The sequence below is a fragment of the Ipomoea triloba genome, chromosome 5, assembly GCF_003576645.1.
Source record: "Ipomoea triloba cultivar NCNSP0323 chromosome 5, ASM357664v1".
NCBI classification, from domain to species: Eukaryota; Viridiplantae; Streptophyta; class Magnoliopsida; order Solanales; family Convolvulaceae; genus Ipomoea; species Ipomoea triloba.
The window spans coordinates 28542915-28563285 of NC_044920.1; the positions used below are offsets into that span (position 1 = coordinate 28542915).

At 36.7% G+C, this 20371-nt stretch overlaps 3 protein-coding genes across 3 annotated transcripts; 1 reads left to right on the forward strand and 2 right to left on the reverse strand.

Annotated features, from left to right (window-relative positions):
• The first annotated feature begins 3411 nt into the window (after positions 1-3411).
• On the forward strand, positions 3412-12116 carry LOC116019704 (potassium channel SKOR-like). The gene is made up of 13 exons (XM_031260000.1): positions 3412-3995; positions 6436-6660; positions 6759-6822; positions 7643-7982; positions 8327-8622; positions 8921-9001; positions 9480-9578; positions 9853-10074; positions 10267-10455; positions 10658-10733; positions 10824-11118; positions 11335-11459; positions 11633-12116. The coding sequence occupies exons 1-13, from the start codon at positions 3763-3765 to the stop codon at positions 11875-11877; spliced, it is 2490 nt and encodes an 829-aa protein (XP_031115860.1). The 5' UTR covers positions 3412-3762; the 3' UTR covers positions 11878-12116.
• A 199-nt stretch (positions 12117-12315) lies between these two features.
• Positions 12316-14028, reverse strand: LOC116019496 (U-box domain-containing protein 21-like). Its single transcript, XM_031259720.1, has one exon. It carries the CDS (start codon positions 13786-13788, stop codon positions 12481-12483), a length of 1308 nt encoding a protein of 435 aa, XP_031115580.1. The 5' UTR covers positions 13789-14028; the 3' UTR covers positions 12316-12480.
• A 2592-nt stretch (positions 14029-16620) lies between these two features.
• LOC116019850 (receptor protein kinase TMK1-like) lies at positions 16621-20371 on the reverse strand. Its single transcript, XM_031260203.1, has 2 exons — positions 17792-20371; positions 16621-17337 (listed from the first exon to the last, which is right to left on the reverse strand). Exons 1-2 carry the CDS (start codon positions 20103-20105, stop codon positions 16805-16807), a joined length of 2847 nt encoding a protein of 948 aa, XP_031116063.1. The 5' UTR covers positions 20106-20371; the 3' UTR covers positions 16621-16804.

Sequence of the window (20371 nt, forward strand, 5' to 3'; positions counted from 1 at the left end):
GGGGGGGGGGGGGGGGGGGGGGGGGGGGGTGAGGGAATACCCGACGAACCAAGCAAAATTACTCCGACTTTCAGAGAGCCATCTTGGCTCTATCAATCTTGATGAGATCCATACCTCTTCCGACGGGTTACGGAATTCAATCAAGTCGCACTTCCTCCTAGTCGTCAGTTTGGCAATCACATCCGCTGCACAGTTCTATTCACTAGAGAAAATATATTTATTACAATCACTTTTAATCTTTCAAAAATAAATAAAAGCGCATATATAATTTTGAATTGTTATTGTATAAAAATTTGTTTATTGCATTTAATTTGTTATTTTTTCGTTTTAATTTTATTATCGCATAACCTTTTACAATAAGATGTAATGATCAAGCACTTATCACTATATCAAAAGGGTATAGCTGGTACTGTATGCACAAATTTATTTTTCTTATACTTACGTAATAATTAACGTCACGTTTCAATGATAAGATATTTAACTCGGTCATCCAAGTCACTGTCTAACATAAAATTTTTGTCTAAAATTATGAATATCAATGGAATTTGAATTGACCTTAAACGTGTAATACTACAACATCAATCTAAAATATGAATCACATTGTTATTTCAACCCTAAGTGCGTTAGGCAAACCAATACAACTAGTGTAACTTTTTCTCCAATCAACGAGCTGCCGTTAGAATGGTTTGCTTGTAACCAGTCGACATTAATTGAATTTCAATGTAATGTATATTATACCGATTTATACAAAATGTGCCATTTGGCAAACCTTAGCTTTTATTAAATCATCTACGATTTACAAGATTATTAAATTTGTTATATCAAGCTTTTATAATTATGTCAAAAATTATACTCCGTAACTAATAATAAAATATAATTTTTCTTTCTTATATTTACATATTAGCCAACATCACATTTTAAATAATCGCTTGAAATATGATGCTAAATTTGAGCCAAGGACCTTGTGGTCCAGTGGTATCAAACCCTAGAAGGCAAGTCAGTAATATTCAACAACAACCAAAAAAAAAAAAAGATGCTAAATTTAACCTTTAAACCTCCTTCCATGGTATCCACACATCTTTACTTGTGTTTTTTCTTTATCATTTTCTTATAATTTTAAAATTTAATTCTTTTTTTTGTGTGTGTTTAATAATATTAATATATAAATTGTATATATTAACACTAAACTAATTATTACAAAAATTTAAATGTTAAATATAATTTAAGTAAAGTCTCATTAATTTAACCAAACACATATAATGAAATGGTACAAGTATCTTTTTATGTGACTTTACCGAGCTACATACATAATAAAAAATTATATTGATTAATAGAATTGTAACATTTGATCTAACAATATATTCAATCAATGTAACTCTTTTCATTATAATAATAAAGCATTAGATATACCTAACCGATCCACCAACAACATGCTTGGCTTAATTGGTGTGTTGTTTTCATTTTCAAGGCCACGGTACCGTTATTTACGAAGCCAAGTATGCAATTTTAAGCCTAGACGGCAATCGACCAAGTCTATATAGAATTTGACTTGGAATTAAATACATTCCTAGAATGAACTTATTGTACCAATTATAATACGGTGGAATTTTGATAAAATTTTCTAATTATGAAGTACACAACTTTTATACTATGAGTGCACAATTCCTCTGTTACAGGTGCATAAATAAATTTCATAGGTACAAGGTTATACTAACAAGTACAAAGAGTAATCTCATACTATCAGAAATATGATGCTTTCTTCCAAAAGATGTCACTTCCTTTTGGAAAATGCTTCCTTCCGACACTAATTGCTTCCTTCCGTAAAAATAAGTTGATAAAACAATATTATTCAGGTGCACAAGTTTTGTTCTTTAGGTGCATAATTTTTGTTCTTTAGGTGCACAAGTTGTTCTTTAAGTGTCATGTTTTATACTACAAGTGTATAGAGTACACAATTTTTACACTCCAAGTGCAAAATTTCTCTACTACAGCCCTACAGGTGCATAAATTTCATACTATAAGTGCACAAGGTTATACTAACGAGTGCAAAGAGTCATTTCATACTATCTGGAAGATGACGCTTCCTTCCGGAAGAAGACCTTTCTTTCCTTCAGGAAGATATTGCTTCCTAACAGAACTTATTGCTTCCTTCCGAAACAGATCAACAGCTCATATTTCTCCACAAACAGACACACACAATATCTAATCATCACCATCTTGGATGATGATTATATCGTGACAATTACATAAGACTAAAAATAATGTAACCCTATCAATTTATCAATTAGAAAATTACAAGGACATGATAATTTTTTCTTATATAATGTGTTTATACGGCTTGAGGCTTTCAAATATATTATTGAAATCCTTGCAAAGTCTAACGACAATGGACAATGGACAAAGAAGGGCAAGACTCGATCAAGAGAACATCCACCTTTGCATTAGGTACTAACACTTTTAACAATGATATTAACTTAATTTTAGGAACCCTAACCAACTTTCTTGGCGTGAGTGAGCATGCACTCTCATCCCTTAAGAGAGGTTAGGAGTTCAAAATCCTTGCACATCACTTCTTAATTGGGCAAATTGGCCCGAAGCAAACAAAAATTAACCTGAATATAATACAAATTTAAAGGTGCCTCCTATAGTTAAGGTCTACTTAAGATACCTTATGGTCTAACAAAAAAATATAATTTTATGAACGTGTTAAAGTTACTAGAGTTTATTTGTTACATGGTTACTTAACTCACTAGTGGTGCCCATCTCGACCTCTCTCTACTATTAATGTGGTCTTTTTTTTTTTGGGGTGGGGGAGGAATCATACAATAGATCATAATTCACATTGCAAAGTATATTATAAATTTAATATATTAAAATTCATTTTTAATGCATTATAAGTTCATTTTTAAGTAATACACTAAAAATGAATATTTTTTTTTGAAAGAAACTAAAAATGAATATTTAATACAATGAAAATGAATATTTAATATACTAGAAATAAATATGTATATCAAAAATTCATCATGAATATTATAGTCCACGACATAATGATTGGTAGTTTAACTTCTAGGTGGTTAGATGCAATTCCCCGTGACCACAAATGGATTATTTATCTCTTAAAAGGACTGATAAATGCAGCAACGACGCATATATTTTAAGCAGGTGAGCAAGAACTAGTGGCCGTTGCAATTCTCAGCTTGCTGATTTCAGAATTACACACTCAAAACCTTAATTTTTTTAAAAATATATTTTACTCTATATGAATTTCCCCGTATAAGATAAGGTATCATCAAGAAGTAAATTAATAAAGCAATCGTATTATTATTGAATTGAAGTATGATGGAAGGAATTTCAATTGCTTATAAATACTCGTGTTATCGAAGTCATTTCAAATCCTATTGTTCTATCTGCACATTTCATTTTCCCTCTCTTCATCTCTCTAGAAGCGTAGGTAGTTAGATACGCGTAGAGCCACATATTGTCCTCGCCGGTCCTTTTTCATCGTTTCTAGCTTTCTCGTGATCCTTTCCACGGCCAAATCTCTCTCTCAGATAAAAGCAAATTTCATTTAATCCGCAGAAACAATCACCACAATTATATTGCAATCCAGAACACTGTTTAAACAATCAATACAGATACACTCCGATCGCATTCTATCCGGAGCGCGATCTCTATTGCAGCACCGCCATTTTTGTTTATTTTTGAAACATTGAAGTTCGATTCCAGTTTTTCGGCGAGAAAACTTAGCGGCGGCGCCGGAAGATGGGGAAGAGGAGAGGAGAGGCGACGACGGAGGAGGAGATGAACGGCGTCGAGGAGTCGGAGTATGAGGTGGTGGACTTGAGAGATAAGATCAACTCCACCCGTGGGAGCCGTTTCAAGTTAATGGAGAACGAGTTAGGACTGGAGTCAATTCGGCGAAAATTTAGCAGGCAGATAGTCATCAATGGCCTCAAGGACCTCTCGCAAGGACTCGTCATTCATCCAGAAAACTGGTAACAACTAACAAGCTTATTTAGCGTTCTGCCTCTAACTGCAAGTTACCATAACCGTAGCTATGCGATTAGACTAGTCGGTCGAGATTAAATGGTTACAATTTACACATGATTATTTTAAGAAAAATACTTCATGGAGTCTTAAATTTTTACTCACAACTTTTACTCTCACTCGTGTTCAAATTTGATTCGGGAAAGAAAAGATGAATGAATAAACATCATGACCTCCTACTAAATTAAACAATCGGCATGCCATGCCATAGGAAGTATAAAATGGGAGTAGAATTTGGAAGTGCATGTAGAATTACTCTTATTTTAATACATATAAACTAAATAAAATTAAAAATTCTAGTACATGTAATCTTAAATTCTACTCACTAAATTTTACTCCATAATATAAAAAATAAAAATTGGATAAGTCCAAAAAAAATTTGAAAGTTGAGAGTAAAAATGAAAGTCCATGTAATATTTTTTTAAAATTAAATACAACTAGTGAGTAATAAATTAAAAGAATATGGTAATTTAATTTTCAGGTGTCCAAAATGAAGTAAAAGAATAATCATCTACACCCAGAAAAAAAAAATCTACGGCGTACAGAGTATTATTCTTCTTAAATAAAAATAAAATGCTGTAATTAGTATTTTTCTTAAATTAATTACTCCGTAATTAATAGTAGCAATAATGTCCTTATAAAATCAGTAATTTTTCGGGCTTTAATCTGAAATCGCGGATAAGCGTTATTCCCGCCAAAGGTGATACGTGGCATCCTGGGCCCACATACATTTGAGGATAATGATTTTTGACTTGTGTGATTCGTAGAATCGTAGGTGATGATAATCTGATTAGGAATTAGGAAAGGCTCAAAATTTGACAGTACTCTTTAGCGATAACTAATACTCTTCCCAAAAGCTTGAGGCAAATTATGCTATGAACTTGGTCTATATTGCAATATGGATCCAAGTTCATGTTCACAATTTTAAAATATTATGTTTACAATTTTAAAATATTATATTCACAATTATATTACTTAATATTAACAATTTTTGAATTCTATATTTATAATTTTGTTATATAGATTTAAAAATTGCGTTATACTATTGAATATAGTTATTAAATTGGTGTCACACTTGTGTGAGACTGTCTCACGGATCCTTATTTGTGAGACGAGTCGGGTCGGGTCAAATCACCATGCAAATGTCCCACTTATATGTGCAAATATCATACTTATATGCTCAAATATAACACTTATCAAGAATACAATTTTTGTTACTTATAAGAGAAAAAGTAATACATTTTTCATAATAAGTAATGTTGACAAGTGCCCCTTACTCATAAGGGCAAATATAATACTTTTGAGGAAAAAAGTAATACTTTTAAATTGAAATGTAAAAGTATTGTATTTTCCCTTAAAAGTAACAAAAATTTTATTTCTGATTAGTATTACATTTGAACATATAAGTATGACATTTGTGCATATAAGTGTTACAATTGCATATTGACCCGACCCGACCCATCTCATGGTGAGACGATCTCACACAAGTTTTTGCCATTAAATTGTGAATATAGAATTATGAAATTGTGAACATAGAGTTTTGTAATTGTAAATATAGAGTTATAAACATAGAGTTATAAAATTGTAAATATGGACCTGGATGGACCTAGATCCATGGCATAACAATTGAAAGCTTGAATCTCCAACCCAAGAGTCCCCACGTCCCGGCCCGACAAAATATTTGGGATGATGTACTACAAATTAATTGACCATGGCAGTATCTATACAATTAGACTAGTTGAGTTTAAATGATTACAATTTACACATGATTAATTGACCATGACAAAATTTTAGCCATTAATTTTTATTTTTAAATTTTAATTTTAACTTTATTAATGTTTATATTTTTGTCAAATCATGAGTTGTTGTTTTGTGAATGATAAAATTAAGGACAATTAGGAAATACAGGGTGGACAACCTTTTATTTAATCTTTTATTTTGTGCGGAAGAAGCACTACTTCAAATCTTATTGAGTCTTACAAAATTTTTATTACAACTTTACAGACGGTAAGAAGATGTAAGAGTGGGGCTTCAAAGTTAGAACATTTTAAATACAGAGATCGACTAATAACAAATTAAATGTAGCACCAAGTAAATGGAATAGAATAGATAAATACAATGTAGATAAGAAGCCACAAGGCCCACAACTGTTCCATTTAGTAAAAGTTTCGATTTTGACCATGCATTGTCTAATATTATCTAGCCTTGCATTTTGAATTATTTGTTTCAATGAGTAAAATGCATTTTATAATCCACAATCAACATTATCTTTTGTATGATTTCAGTATTTTATTTAATTAAATAAGACCCTTAACAAATTAAATACTAGTTGTGTTGTGTACATGTTTCCGTGTGAACATGAATAGTGAAGATTGATTAATTGCGCAGGTGGTACCGCACATGGGAAAAGTTCATCTTGGTATGGGCAATTTACTCATCTTTCTTTACACCATTCGAGTTTGGGTTCTTCAGAGGATTGCCGGAAAAACTCTTCTTCTTGGACATTTGTGGTCAAATAGTTTTCCTTGTTGATATTGTGGTGCAATTTTTTGTTGCCTATAGAGATAGTCAGACATACCGGATGGTTTATAAGCGTTCTCCAATTGCCCTTCGGTCAGTTCTCATTTCACTCCCATGCTGCCTGCACATTAAAGTGAACCCAGCGAAAACTACTTGGTTAACTAATCTTTCTATATTTTTGTTAATTGCAGCTATTTGAAGTCTCATTTTGTCATTGATTTGCTCAGTTGTATGCCTTGGGATATAATCTATAAGGTATTATTCATTGTTCCAAACCCCCTCCCTAGTCATCATAACTTTGTATTTACATTTTCAAACAAATAATGTACTGTGGTATTAGTGTCTCTAATTGTTTGTCCATGCAAACTTAATGGTATATAAAAAAATACTACTAGCGAAGTTGGTCAGACCGTTGACTTGGTAACTAAAAGATTACAAGTTTAACTCCTAGAGTGAGTGGCCTATTGGCCTTCTTCGTTTGAATCGATCAGTTATGAGCAACCTAGACTGATTTATCTTCTTGTGGTCATTTGCTAGCTAGAGTTACAAGTCGAGGTTTAGCACACCCTCTGGTAGTGGTTGCGAGTTTCCCTCGTCACTCTTTCTCTCTCTATATGTATACACACACACACTCTAGGATAACAAACACAAGTTGTTTGGCTATGAGAGACAATAGATGAAAACTAACAAGTGATATATGAAGTTGATTGATCTGTCAGCTTATCAACTGTTGAAAGTTGAAACAAACTTCATTTGATGGATTGGAAACTAATAGATCATTAGAGACAGTAGATATCTTCTTTCACATCCTCCAAGTACAAAATCAGTTCATGTTTGGAGAACTATATCTTGTGCTGTTAGCATAAACATTCTCTCTTAAGATCTATAGTCATCTTCAATAGTTTACCAAGTAAATGCTTTGTAATTGTGCATGTAAAGAAAAATTGAAAACTTTAGCTCAAGCAGGTGCTGCAGTAGCAATTGTTTCATTGCCTTGAATTTTCTCACATATTATTCTAAAAGTACTTTTCAAAAGACTGCTCTTTACCCACATAGTTCAATTTGGAATAACCAGGCTGTTGGAGAGAAAGAGGAAGTCAGATACCTTTTATGGATTAGGTTATGCCGGGCACGAAGAGTCACTGCTTTCTTCCAGAAGCTTGAGAAAGATATTCGGATCAATTATCTCTTTACTAGGATCATAAAACTCATCACTGTAGAACTCTACTGCACACATACAGCAGCCTGCATCTTTTACTATTTAGCTACTACTCTGCCTGAACAGAAGGAAGGCTATACATGGATTGGGAGTTTGAAATTGGGGGACTACAGTTACTCACACTTCAGAGAGATTGACCTCTGGACACGTTATACCAGTTCTATGTATTTTGCCATTGTCACTATGGCAACAGTTGGTAAGTCCATTTTTTCAAATCTTATCATTTTATCTTTGAAGTCTTGTTTGCATAGTTGTTTTATATGAATTCTCATGATAGTTTTGGTTATTTCACTTGTTGCAAACTGTTAGAAGGACTATTAAGAAGTATTTGTAATCAGTACAAGGAAGATATAGTGAATCAATAGAATGAATACTTTTACTTCTAGAGTTCTCTAGATTCAGTTATGACAAGTACACAAAACATGTTTACTAAAAAATCCATGTTGATTTTTTAATCCTCTTCTTAATTATACCATCACGAAATACCTTTCCAATTTATTGCTGAACCTCAACTCTTTTTTTTTTTTTTTCCTGATGCAGGTTATGGAGATGTACATGCAGTCAATAATAGAGAAATGATATTTGTCATGATTTATGTTTCTTTTGACATGATCCTTGGTGCTTATTTGATTGGTAATATGACAGCACTGATTGTTAAAGGATCCAAAACTGAAAGATATCGGGATAAGATGACTGATCTCCTGAAGTATATGAACAGAAATAGGCTTGGAAAGTCTATACGTAGTCAAATCAAAGGTCACTTGCGGTTACAGTATGAAAGTAATTACACTGATTCAGCTGTTCTTCAAGATATGCCCATATCCATTCGTGCTAAGGTATCAAGACAGAAACAATTTCTTGCAACTTGCTTTTGGCTTATATGCTATTGTTGGCATAATATTAATTTGGGAAAGTTATGAGCTTTATGAAATGATAAAACTGATTTTGCCAGAGTACAAAGCCCACTGTTCTCACTTCTCCTCACATGTATCTTAACTCCTTCCTTGTCATGTACTTTTTTACATAGTTTTTTCTTTGTATTTGACACAAATTAGTAACGGTTTTTTTGCAATTTTTCTAATCCTAACATCTACTATCATTTCCTTATTGTGAATATTCCCCACCTTTTTGCAGATTTCTCAATCACTGTATCAGTCTTACATTGAAAATGTTCCTCTCTTCAAGGGGTGCTCTGCAGAATTTATTGGTCAAATTGTAAGTTGTTAGATTGGTAATTGACTCTTTCTTTTAGTTTATTTTGGTCTCTTAATTCTTTTTCTGGTTATCCAGTATATCTCTTTCTGAATTTTGTTTACCACCAAGATTGAGAAAATATAGTTTACTACAGAGTATTATCTATTTTATGTATTTTTTTTCAACATGTTTATTTGACCAGCTAAAATAATGTTAACAGTTATCTACAAGCCCCAACGTTGCTTGTAATTTTCTGGTTGTGGACTGATTAAACTGTAATGAAACTGTTGTATACGTGCTTTTGCTACTCTCTCTAATTGCTTTGAAGGCGAAATAGCATAAATAAATCACAATAAAACCATGGTGTGTTACTTCTACATAGCATAAATCAACGACATTAACACCATGGCGCGTATAAGGAAACAGCTGCAAATATTTGTTCTGATAAGATTAACTATGCTCTCAACTGTTAATTTTGGACAATTGTCATGTTTTACAGGTAACTAAAGTCTGCGAAGAATTTTTCCTCCCAGGAGAAGTAATTATGGAACAAGGGAATGCAATTGACCAACTTTATTTTATCTGTGATGGTGTGCTGGTAGAATGTTTCTCCTATCTCTATACTTGCTTCTTAATTAGTATCTGTCCCTTTATTTTTATGCTTTCTCATCTCCTTTTTTTTTGTGTCATTGTGGCATATGATTTATATTCCTTTTATTCTTTCTACTGGTTTTGCAATTACAATCCTATTTTATTGTATGGATTGTCTATTATTATTGTATGCATGCAGATCTATTATGACTACTGATTTGTTTGGTTCAGAGTTTACACTTCTGAAAATCTTGTTAATAATGCTTGCCATTTTGGTACAGGAGCAAGTTATCATTGGGAAAGATGGAACAGAAGAGACAGTGGCCCTTTTGGAGCCTAACAGCTCATTTGGAGAAGTTTCCATCCTTTGCAACATCCCTCAACCGTATACTATTCGTGTTTGTGAACTATCCAGACTCCTTCGGATTGATAAACAGTCCTTCTCCAATATTGTTGACATCTATTTTCACGATGGGAGAAGAATCTTGACTAACTTACTAGAGGTAATCTACATATATCCATACAAATAAATGTGTGTGCGTGTATATGTGTATATACATACACATGAGAATACAGGTGTGTGTGTGTGTGTTTGTGTGCAAGCACAAGTGCCACATTATTCCAACAATTCTAAAAATATTTTACACATTTCTCTTAGAGGACTGTGTTCTAGACATGACTCTTTTGAACTGCAGGTAAAAGAATCTAAAATCAGTTTGAAGCAATTGAATTCAGATATCACATTCCATATAGAGAAGCAAGAGGCTGAACTTGCACTGAAAGTTAATTGTGCTGCTTATCACGGTGATCTGAATCAGCTTAAAACTCTTATTCGAGCTGGAGCTGATCCCAAACAGAAAGATTATGATGGAAGATCACCTCTGGTATGAATTTACACATCAAAACAAGCTTCAATTCTCCCTCCCCCTTCATATTTATTCTTTCGCTTAGCTTTTCTTAGCAAATTGGCTTAAACTTTCCTATCATATCTGTTTGCAACTTACCAATTATGAAATTTATTTCAAGTGTGTAAAGATAACCAACAGTGTAATAATTTTGCCTAATTAGATCCTCATTTTTCTCCAGCACCTTGCTGCATCTAGAGGATATGAAGAGATTGCTCTTTACCTTATACGAGAAGATGTTGATCTCGACGCTCAAGGTAGATTTCTTTGGTGGCTACTGCTCAAAACTTGTGAGAAGCCTTTATGCTACATAAAAGAACTCAAAGTAACTGTTTATATATTTATAGATAACTTTGGAAATACGCCCCTATTCGAAGCCATCAAGAATGGACACGACAGGGTTGCTTCGTTACTCGTTAAAGAAGGGGCCTCGTTGAAGATTGAGAATGCTGGTAGCTTCTTGTGTAGTGTTGTCACAAGGGGTGATTCTGATCTTCTGCGAAGATTATTATCTAATGGTGTTGATTCAAACTCGAAAGACTATAACCACCAGACACCACTTCATGTTGCTGCTTCTCAAGGTTCATATTTAATGGCAAATTTGCTTTTGGAAGCTCATGCTTCAGTTCTCCTAAAAGACAGGTGCAAATTAAATCATTCTTTATTGCTTATAATAAGATCTCACAATTAATATTTACATTAACTTGGTTTCAAACTCATACAATGAACATTATATCAATGAATATAGTCTTCGAGGCTCACCATGCTTTAGAAGCTTTAGGTTCTTGATATAACTTCTCATTATCTAATATAAGTCATCAGCAGCTGAAACTTTCTGTAACATTTCATGTCTTACAGATGGGGAAATACTGCAGTTGATGAAGCAATAAAAACCGGAAACAAACAGCTGATTGAACTTCTGAACGAGGCAAAATCCGCCCAACTATCTAAACTCCCTGCTGGATGCTTGGAAGATCTCAAAGGTATTGTTAAAAACATACAATGACCATATGAACCATACTCAAAATTAGTGGAGAAGAATCAGAAGATGTTATAAATGCAGACATATCATAACAGTTATTTTTTCATCATAAAGTATCCAATGTTATCATATTACACAAAGCTTGCTAAAAGCAGTTTGTTCGTTTGATAACAGACAACCAGATGTCACGCAAAAAGTGCACGGTGTTTCCATTTCACCCCGAGGAGTCCAAGGATGTGAAAAAGCCCGGTGTTGTCCTGTGGGTTCCTGGCAGTGTTGAAGAGCTTGTCAAAACAGGTTCAGAGCAACTGAGCCTCCCGTCGGGCTCTTTTATATTAACCGAAGATGGAGGTAAAATTATTGATGTAGATACGATCAGTGACGGTCAAAAGTTATATTTGATCAGTGAAACGCATTGAGAATGAGACTCCATTCATTATATTCCTCGTTCGTGTATAGAAGTTATCAATTGTAGAATATTTGTATCCTATGTCTGTAGTTTGTAGATCAATCTGTTCCGAGCTGAAGATGCATGGCATTAATAGTGTCTTTAGCTCTGTTTGTCAATCTTGATTTAATTTGTTTAGACATTTGAAATTGTAATAGATTTGTGAGTTTCAGTTTTTGTCATGTTCTATATAGTGTTTTTTTAGTATTACTAGCTCTGTTACAATGCAGTATCTGTTCATAACTTACTTTCTCAACTTATTGAAACACAAATAGTCAATATCATTGGGTCTCGAACCCACTTCTTCCATATGAGAGTGCAACCCAGTGCCAGTAGACTACAAGGTCTTGGCCTATATAGTGTTAATTATATTTATATTGCAAATTTTAAAAAATGATGCTATTACATATAATAATAATAATAATAATGGTATCTATATACAAAAGTAATACATCCCCGGCCTAATCTAAATACAAAAGAATATGGTATGGAAGGGTTTTTGTTTGTTTTGTTGCGATTTTTCCGAAAAGTTGAATCTCAAATTCCACGGGCTTCTATCCGACAGAACGGTTAATTAATATGATTTTTTGAGATACTTGAAGCCTGATGAATTGTGCAAGCATTGCACCCTATCCTGGTAAAGATTCATCAATTTCAGCAACTCAGTAGCCCTTTCCTTTGTATTTTCCCCACACCCAACTTGAAGAACAACCAGAAGTTTCTGGAAAGCTCCAAGTTCCAATGCTTCAATCACTTGATTTTCATCTTCATCACCTTTGCACAGAAGCTTCCACATAATTGACACGCAAAGCTCTGTGCCCATCTCAGAAATCCTCATAATCTTCTTCACTAACAACGCCATAGCCAATGGGTGGCTGCAAATGCTGCCCTTCCCTTCTTGACTGTCACAGATGCCATCAATAACTGCCAATGCTTTCTCTGCAACTCCCTTCTCTGCATCCACGAGAATTTCGAGAACCAAAGATGGTAACCCCATTTTTACCAATTTGCCCTTGGCTTCTGAAGATGATGTCAGTATTCGGTACAGGACTTCCAGTGGAGCCTTCCTGGCGGAGGGGCAATTTGGGGATTTCACCATCTCGAATAGAACCCGAGGGACATCCTCGTCAACCTGGGCTAGGACGTTAGCGTAGGTGTGATCCAAAGACAGCAGCTTTTTGAGAACTAAAACTACGTTCCTTTTCGCGGATGAATCCTGACCCTTCAAAATCCACGCCATGCAACGTAACGACGGCTCAGATCCCAGCATTGACTTGCTCTCTTCCCCCAACGGAAACATCCACTTCAACCCCGACAACACTTCCTTCAACAAATCCTCAACCTCGTACCTCTCCGAAAACGCCCGGAAACACGCCGCCAAGACCCGACCCGACCCGCTATCCGCTATACATTTCTTATCCCTTTCGCTCTCCTTCGCCAAACCCTTCATCCTCCCCACCAACTCCACGCACTCCCGGTGGTCCCCACGCCCCGTCGCCGCCTCCAACCGCCCGCACATCTCCGACACCTCATAACTGCTCACCGGAATCCTCGGCGTCGGAATCCTCTCAATTCCGTGGGACCTATTGTCCACGCACCACTCTTGAATCATCCTTCTTATAGCATGGTTCGGTATGAGCTCATATGACGTCACCTCTTGATTCGTCACCGGACATGTCCGGTTCCCTTCGCCCAACCACTTCTCGATATTCTCTCGATCGTACGAGATTCCGGTGGACAATGTGACCGGATCTTTCATCAAGTCCAGAGAAATCGGACACAGAAAATGAGCTGGCGTCATCATTTCCCTTCTAGAACCTATCCTCAGAACCTTCTTTTTCCGGCCAACTCTTCCAAGTATTCTCCTAGAAAAAATAAACATTCTATTCTATTCGACAAAAACTATATATATATGTTACAAAAGATTAATGTTTCTGGTACAATATAATGTAATAGCTCTGATCTGCTATATATATATATGCACAGTCCATTTATGGAGGGAGAGGTCAAATTAAAGATGAGATTTGAGGGGTAAAATGGGGAAAGAGGGATTGATTGAAGAGAAAAGTTTCAAAAGCTTAAGATGGAAGTAGTAGTGAGTAGAATGGAAGGGGAGGAGAAGGGATTTGTACGTTGTAGTATTTGAATGTTGAACGTTGAATGTCTGAACAAAAGAATTGAAGTCTCGAGTCATTGTGTTCATAATTTTATTTCGTTTTGTTCAAAAAATCAGAATGGACCGAGTTTTGACTCGACCCAGTCTGTGGCTGACCCGTCAATTCCTTGGACGTGGCTATTTTACTCGGTCCCTTCAACATTAATTTCCCCATATTTTAATTCCCTCAAAATTTAAACCAACACATTAGCTATCCTAGGTTGCTTCCTAACCCTATATCCACAATGTGTTGAGATTAATATTATCCACCTCTGTCATTTCGTAATAAAGCATTGGTCTCGAGTCAACTACAAGTGTAACACCCCCATTGGGAATCAAACATGTAACCTCTTACTTGAGAGGATCACAACTATGTCGCTTGATCACAAGACCTTTGGCTACTACTAAATGTTTAATTATCTATATCATATTAGATATCTTGTATCAAATTGAACCTTTTCTTAAGGGTTGTTGAATCACCAAAAATTGTAAATGGTGATTCAATAGTTAATTAACTATTGTAGAAACTATACTTTATAATTAAAAAAAAAATATTGAGATAACATATAATTTGGGCACTAAAAACGGGGCAAATGATGCAAATGAGCTGTGAATGGTGGACTTGAAGCTTGAGGTGTTGAGTCAGTCCTCGCTCAGACATTAATGTGAATAAATGAGTGCATTTTTCCCTCTGCATGTTTGCAGTGCAGTTTGTCACTCAATTTCAACAATAATGTACAACTGGCCTGCAGCCTGTTGGAAAATAATCTTAAAAAATGACGAAATTGAGGAAAATGTTCTGAAAATATCTATGGGGTGGGTTAGTAGGCAACAAAGTACATTATTTGGGATTTTATTTTGAAACAGCGTTATATGAATTTAAAATTTTTATGAATGCAAATAGTCTTAATCTTCGAGCTAAATTAACTGAGTTGATTGGACCTCATAAATGAGATGTCATAGACCAAACTATGCCAGGATGACCTTGTGTTAAGCCAAATACACTTGGGCCAAGATATGGACTTTGTGCCACCTCTTTTATGGGCCAATCCTACATCAACCTATGAAATGTGTACTAATTTGAGTTAAGCAATGGCAGTGAAAATTATCTTTATCAAGAAATTAGTTTAAAAGTATAGTTTTTATTTTGAAAATAAAAAGTTGAAATAATCCCTTTTGACAAAGAATAGACGCATTGACAGGCATGCATGCAGGGGTGGTCCAATGAGTTAGCGGGTACATGCACATGTATATGCGCATACGCGTGTGCCTTGGACCAGTTCTACCTACTCGGAATCAGGAATTCAACCATGCAATTTCCATTAAACATAAGAGTTAATTTCTGATCATTTCATATGTAATTGATTTTTTTTTAAAGAAAAAAAATGAGTTTTAGAAGCTAATTCGAATCATCTCATGAATAAAGATCACAGTTTCACACGAGAGTCACTCATTTTTAAGGAATTACAAAATGTTAAAGAATTGGTAGCTAACTTCACGTAAAGGGCATGCGATCATTCTACCAGATAGAGAGTATATATCATCATCTATCTTCAATTCGTTCATTTCATATGCAGATGACGATCGAATGCTCCCAAATTTCTCCAGCCTGCACTTGAACATCATGATGATGATACCTTCATGTGCAACCATGTGGAGATAACGACATCGTGTGATGCAACTCCCAAAACCAATTCAACCACAATCCTTATCCTTCCTGCCAAATTTTGTGACCTAAGAAAAATGCATGGCTGAATGCCTAATACATCAGTGCCTTATTTTTTCGTTGTTAGTCCCTATCGTTGACCCTACGCACAAGGGATCCATCTCCACACTTCTGCCAACTTGGAGAACCCATGAGCCGAGGACTCAAACCACCATCCTATGGATTACGGGTGAGGTAGTGACTTTAGATTAGGTGATCTACCACTTGAGCTAGCTCTGTTGGGCATCCCTGTACTCGTAGAATCCAAGAACCAAGGAGTCGAACCTCGTCCTACAGGTGGAATAGTGACTTTAGGTCAGGTGGTCTACCACTTGAGCTAGCCTTATGGGACATCACTGTACTTGGAAAATCCAAGAGCGGAGGAGTTGAACCCCACCCTATGGGTGGAGTGGTGACTTTAAATTAGGTGATCTACCACTTGAACTAGCCTTGTGGGACCCCACCCTACGAGTAGAGTGCTGATTTTAGGTCAGATGGTCTACTACTTGAGCTAGCCTTGTGAGACATCACTGTACTTAGAGAATCAGAGCCCAGGAGTTTAACCCCACCCTATAGGTGGAGTGCTGACTTTAGGTCAAGTGATCTATCACTTGAGCTAGTCCAGTGGGGCGCCACTGTACTTCCTTTTAAAAGTAAAGGAGTGGGCTCAAATGCTATTCTGAATGCCATGTTTAGCTTAGCCTACAACCACTGCTTTTATCACCACAGCAAGCATAAAAGGGGTTCTGTGGTCCAGTGGAAATGATGTCCAGTCCTATCATTTTCCAAGTTTCATTCATCATTATCTTGTTCAATTGAGAGGTCTAATGGGTCACCATTCTTAACAGCAGATAGATTAAGAAGCAAGCATATTAAGTGGCCATTCTTAACTCTTAATAAACATTACAATGCTCACTAAACTTCAAGACTGAGTTAAGTTCTTGGTTCTCAGAAAACATAGACAGACCGAGAAAAGAACAAAATAATCACATAAACTTACAGAGAGCTACAAGGGCAAATTGTGGCATTGATCCTCGATCACCTGCCATCAGCAGAGGTGAATGATTCAGCAAATCCATACGGGCGAACTGGTATGCTCGTCTGGCTGTTGTCCAAGCTCGGAATGTAAGACGAAGATGTCGAGTCCATGTGGCTTGTACCTTCATACGCCTGCCATTTCTTAAGAGCCTGAGGCAAAGACATGTCGAGGTCAATACCATATATATCCTCGGAGTTCTGCTCTGATGGCTTCCAAAGCTCCACCAACGACGAAAGAACATTGACAGCGTGCCCCATGTCAGGCCTTTGGTACGGCTCCCTTGCACAGCAGTGCCCAGCGAGTTCAGCAACAGTGCTTATGCTCGAAAGTACTTCTTCTTCGATGAAATCAATAGCGGGGTCAATTGTCTTGCGGAAGGTGTCCTTGTTTACGTGCATTCTCCTGAACCACGTCACGAGGTGCATGCTCTCCTCGGGTTGTCTCTCGTCCAGAGCCTTCCTGCCCGTGATCAGCTCCATCAAGATCACACCGAAACTATACACATCAACCTTCGTAGTTACCCTCCCCGTTACTGGCAAAAAAAATAGAAAGAGCATTAGATGTCAACATTCCAAGGAACTTTGATCTAAGCTCGCTTGACATTAGTATCACAAGAAGTTCTAGTCTGAGCATAAAGTGCAATATTTTCATCCGAAGCAGTGGTGTTTTTCAAATAGAAAAATTGAAAGAATATGTTGGGTTGAAAATGGCTAACAACTAAGCATAAATAATGTAAACCAATTTTAAGGATACTCAACAGCTTTAGGTTCAACTTTGCTCTGTTAAACAGCTTTCTTTAACTACCAGATATATTCTCGAATCACTAGCATGACCTATGGTTTGAAGTTCAGGCTAAGTTATTGACGCGTAATTAAAGTTAAAATCATACCTGCATACTTATATATTCTCGAATCACTAGCATGACCTATGGTTTGAAGTTCAGGCTAATCTATTGACGCGTAATTAAAGTTAAAAATCATATATACCTGCATACTCTGGAGCGAGATATCCAAAAGTTCCAGCAATCCTGGTCTCTATGGAGCCTTTCCCTTCAGGAGCAAGTCTAACGAGGCCAAAATCTGCCACCTTAGCCCTCATATCATCCCCTAGAAGAATGTTCGAAGGCTTAAGGTCCCGGTGAATGAAACTTTGGTGTGCTAATGTATGGAGATACTCCACTCCTCTAGCAACGTCTAATGCGATTGTCAACCTTTTCGTCCATTCGAGAGGCTTCAGCCCTTCCTCAGCCCAGTTGAAAAGATGCCTACTTAAAGTCCCTTGAGGCATGTACTCATACACAAGAAGTTTCTCGTTCCCATCGAGACAGTACCCGAGTAGGGCAACAAGGTGCCTATGCCTAACCTTTGTCAAAACAGAAATTTCGGATTTAAACTCAGTCAGCCCCTTCCCAGCGATAACTCCCGACTCCATTCTTTTCACAGCAATCTTTGTTCCATCATGTAGCTCTCCCTTATAGACAGTCCCGAAACCTCCTTGGCCTAATATGTTGTCTTCACTAAAGTTGTCGGTGACGTTCTTTAGGACTTGAATTGAAATGAACATATTCCCAGCTTCCCCCATTTGAACGTCCCCGGTTTCACCAGTGGAAACAGCATGAATTTCGCTAACTGCACCAACACTAACACTGGATCCTGCAACTGTGATTTTCACACTATCGTTATCAGAACCAGAATGGCGGGGATGAATCACCATGGCATTTGGGCTGAGCACTCGACTAAAATGCTTTTGTTTGCTTTTGTACACACACAAAGCCACTACCCCAATCAAACAAAGCACGAAAATGCCACCAATCACCGAAACCACAATAACAATCAAATTCTTAGATTTCTTAGAAGAGTTTTCTGAATTTCCTCCCTCATCATGACCAGAATTAGGAGAACCAGAAGAACCAGGAGAATTGCCCGGGGAATTAGCCTCACTCTTATTCTTACCAATATCAGGGTTCCCATTGGTCTTCACAATCACATTATTCTTAAAAGCTGGAACTTTCCCATAGAGCTGATTGTTAGATACATCCAGCTCAGTAAGCCCGGAAATACTAGTGAGCTCTTCAGGAATGTTACCGGTTAGATTATTATCTGCAAGGACTAACCTTTGCAGGGACTTAAGTGAAGCAAATTCCGGAGAAATTGTGCCAGTAAGTCCCATATTCTGAAAGTTAACAATAGTGATATTCCCATTCCTACAAGTGATCCCAAACCAATCTGCACAGGGCTCATTCCCCTTCCAATTCTCGGCAAACTTTCTCGGATACTCCATAGACTTCGCAACCAAAATCAATGCATTTACTCTAGGGTCACAATCACCAGGTTGTGGCAAGCAAAAGCTATTAGTATCTTTTGTCAAATCAACAGAAACAGAGTCTCTGAACTTTGGTGTTGGCCCTTGAAGTAAATTATTAGTCAAATTAACAACCTTCAAGGACCCAAGGCTCAGCAGAGACAAGGGTACAGGACCTGTAAAGGAATTATCCCTAAGACTCAACACTTGCAGAGCCTTCAAACCTGAAAAATCAGGCAAAGGGCCTGAAAACCTATTGGAATGCAACCAAACCTCTTTTAAAAGTGTCATGTTCTGCAAAACATCAATTCCTCCGCTAAGTTTCTGCCCATTTAACCACAAAGACTCAATAGACATTCCTGAAAACCCCAGGGGCAGCTGGCCTTCCAAGCTATTAAAAGCCAAATGCAAGTTTATCAGCCCAGGAAACCCATCAGGGTTCAAAAACCCAGGGATTTCCCCTGATAAATTCGCCGAATTGGCTGAGAAATTTTGCAGTGTTGAAGCATTTCTAAGGCTCTCAGGGAGCTCCCAAGCAGCAAAAGGGTTGTTATCAATCTCAACAGATTGCAAGGAAGACAAGCCAACAAAGAAATCAGCAGGAATTGAAGTAAATTGATTGTTGCTAAGCATTAACACTCTCAATGAACTCAACCCATTCAAGCTAGGCAAAGGCCCAGAAATATTGTTCCACTGGAGCTCTAAGCGTTGAAGTTGGGTGAGTTTAGAGAGCTCTGGAGGTAAAGTACCTTGGAGGCTATTATGGCCGATTTGGATACGGATAACCCTCCTCTCATCTGAGCAACCCACATGGTTCCATTTGCACGGATCCTCGCCCGACCACCCCATATCTAAGGGTGGGTTTAAGCTCTTCTTGAGAGCCAACATCACAGAAGCATCGTCATTTTCGCCAGCTTGAGACACTGCATTTACAAACAGTGAACCAAAAATCCCAAGAAACACCAAAGCTGGAAGCTTTAGCCCAAGATGAACTCTCATCTCGGTAAAAAGATTGGATTTTGAGACGAAAAGTAGAGTCTTTATGGAGAAAGAGAAATACTTGAAGGCTAACAGCAGAAAAAAAGCAGTCACCAAGAATTTTTTAAGGCTGTTTTGAGTAATGGAGGGTTTTGATGTTGTAAAAAACTAGGAAAACCAAAGAAGCAGTTTTTTTTTTTCCTTGGTAGTAAGGTATATAGCATGGAGAGAGCACATGAGAAGAGATTAGAAGGACCTACAAAACTGGAAAGAATGGAGGGTGGGCA

Coding starts and splice junctions, on each gene's coding strand:
- LOC116019704 (XM_031260000.1), top strand. CDS start 3,763: ATGGGGAAGAGGAGAGGAGAGGCGACGACGGAGGAGGAGATGAACGGC. Junction 9,002..9,479: donor CAGAATTTATTGGTCAAATT/GTAAGTTGTTAG, acceptor CATGTTTTACAG/GTAACTAAAGTCTGCGAAGA. Junction 10,734..10,823: donor TGTTGATCTCGACGCTCAAG/GTAGATTTCTTT, acceptor ATATATTTATAG/ATAACTTTGGAAATACGCCC.
- LOC116019850 (XM_031260203.1), bottom strand. CDS start 20,105: ATGAGAGTTCATCTTGGGCTAAAGCTTCCAGCTTTGGTGTTTCTTGGG. Junction 17,338..17,791: donor TCTCGCTCCAGAGTATGCAG/GTATATATGATT, acceptor TTTTTTTGCCAG/TAACGGGGAGGGTAACTACG.
- LOC116019496 (XM_031259720.1), bottom strand. CDS start 13,788: ATGTTTATTTTTTCTAGGAGAATACTTGGAAGAGTTGGCCGGAAAAAG.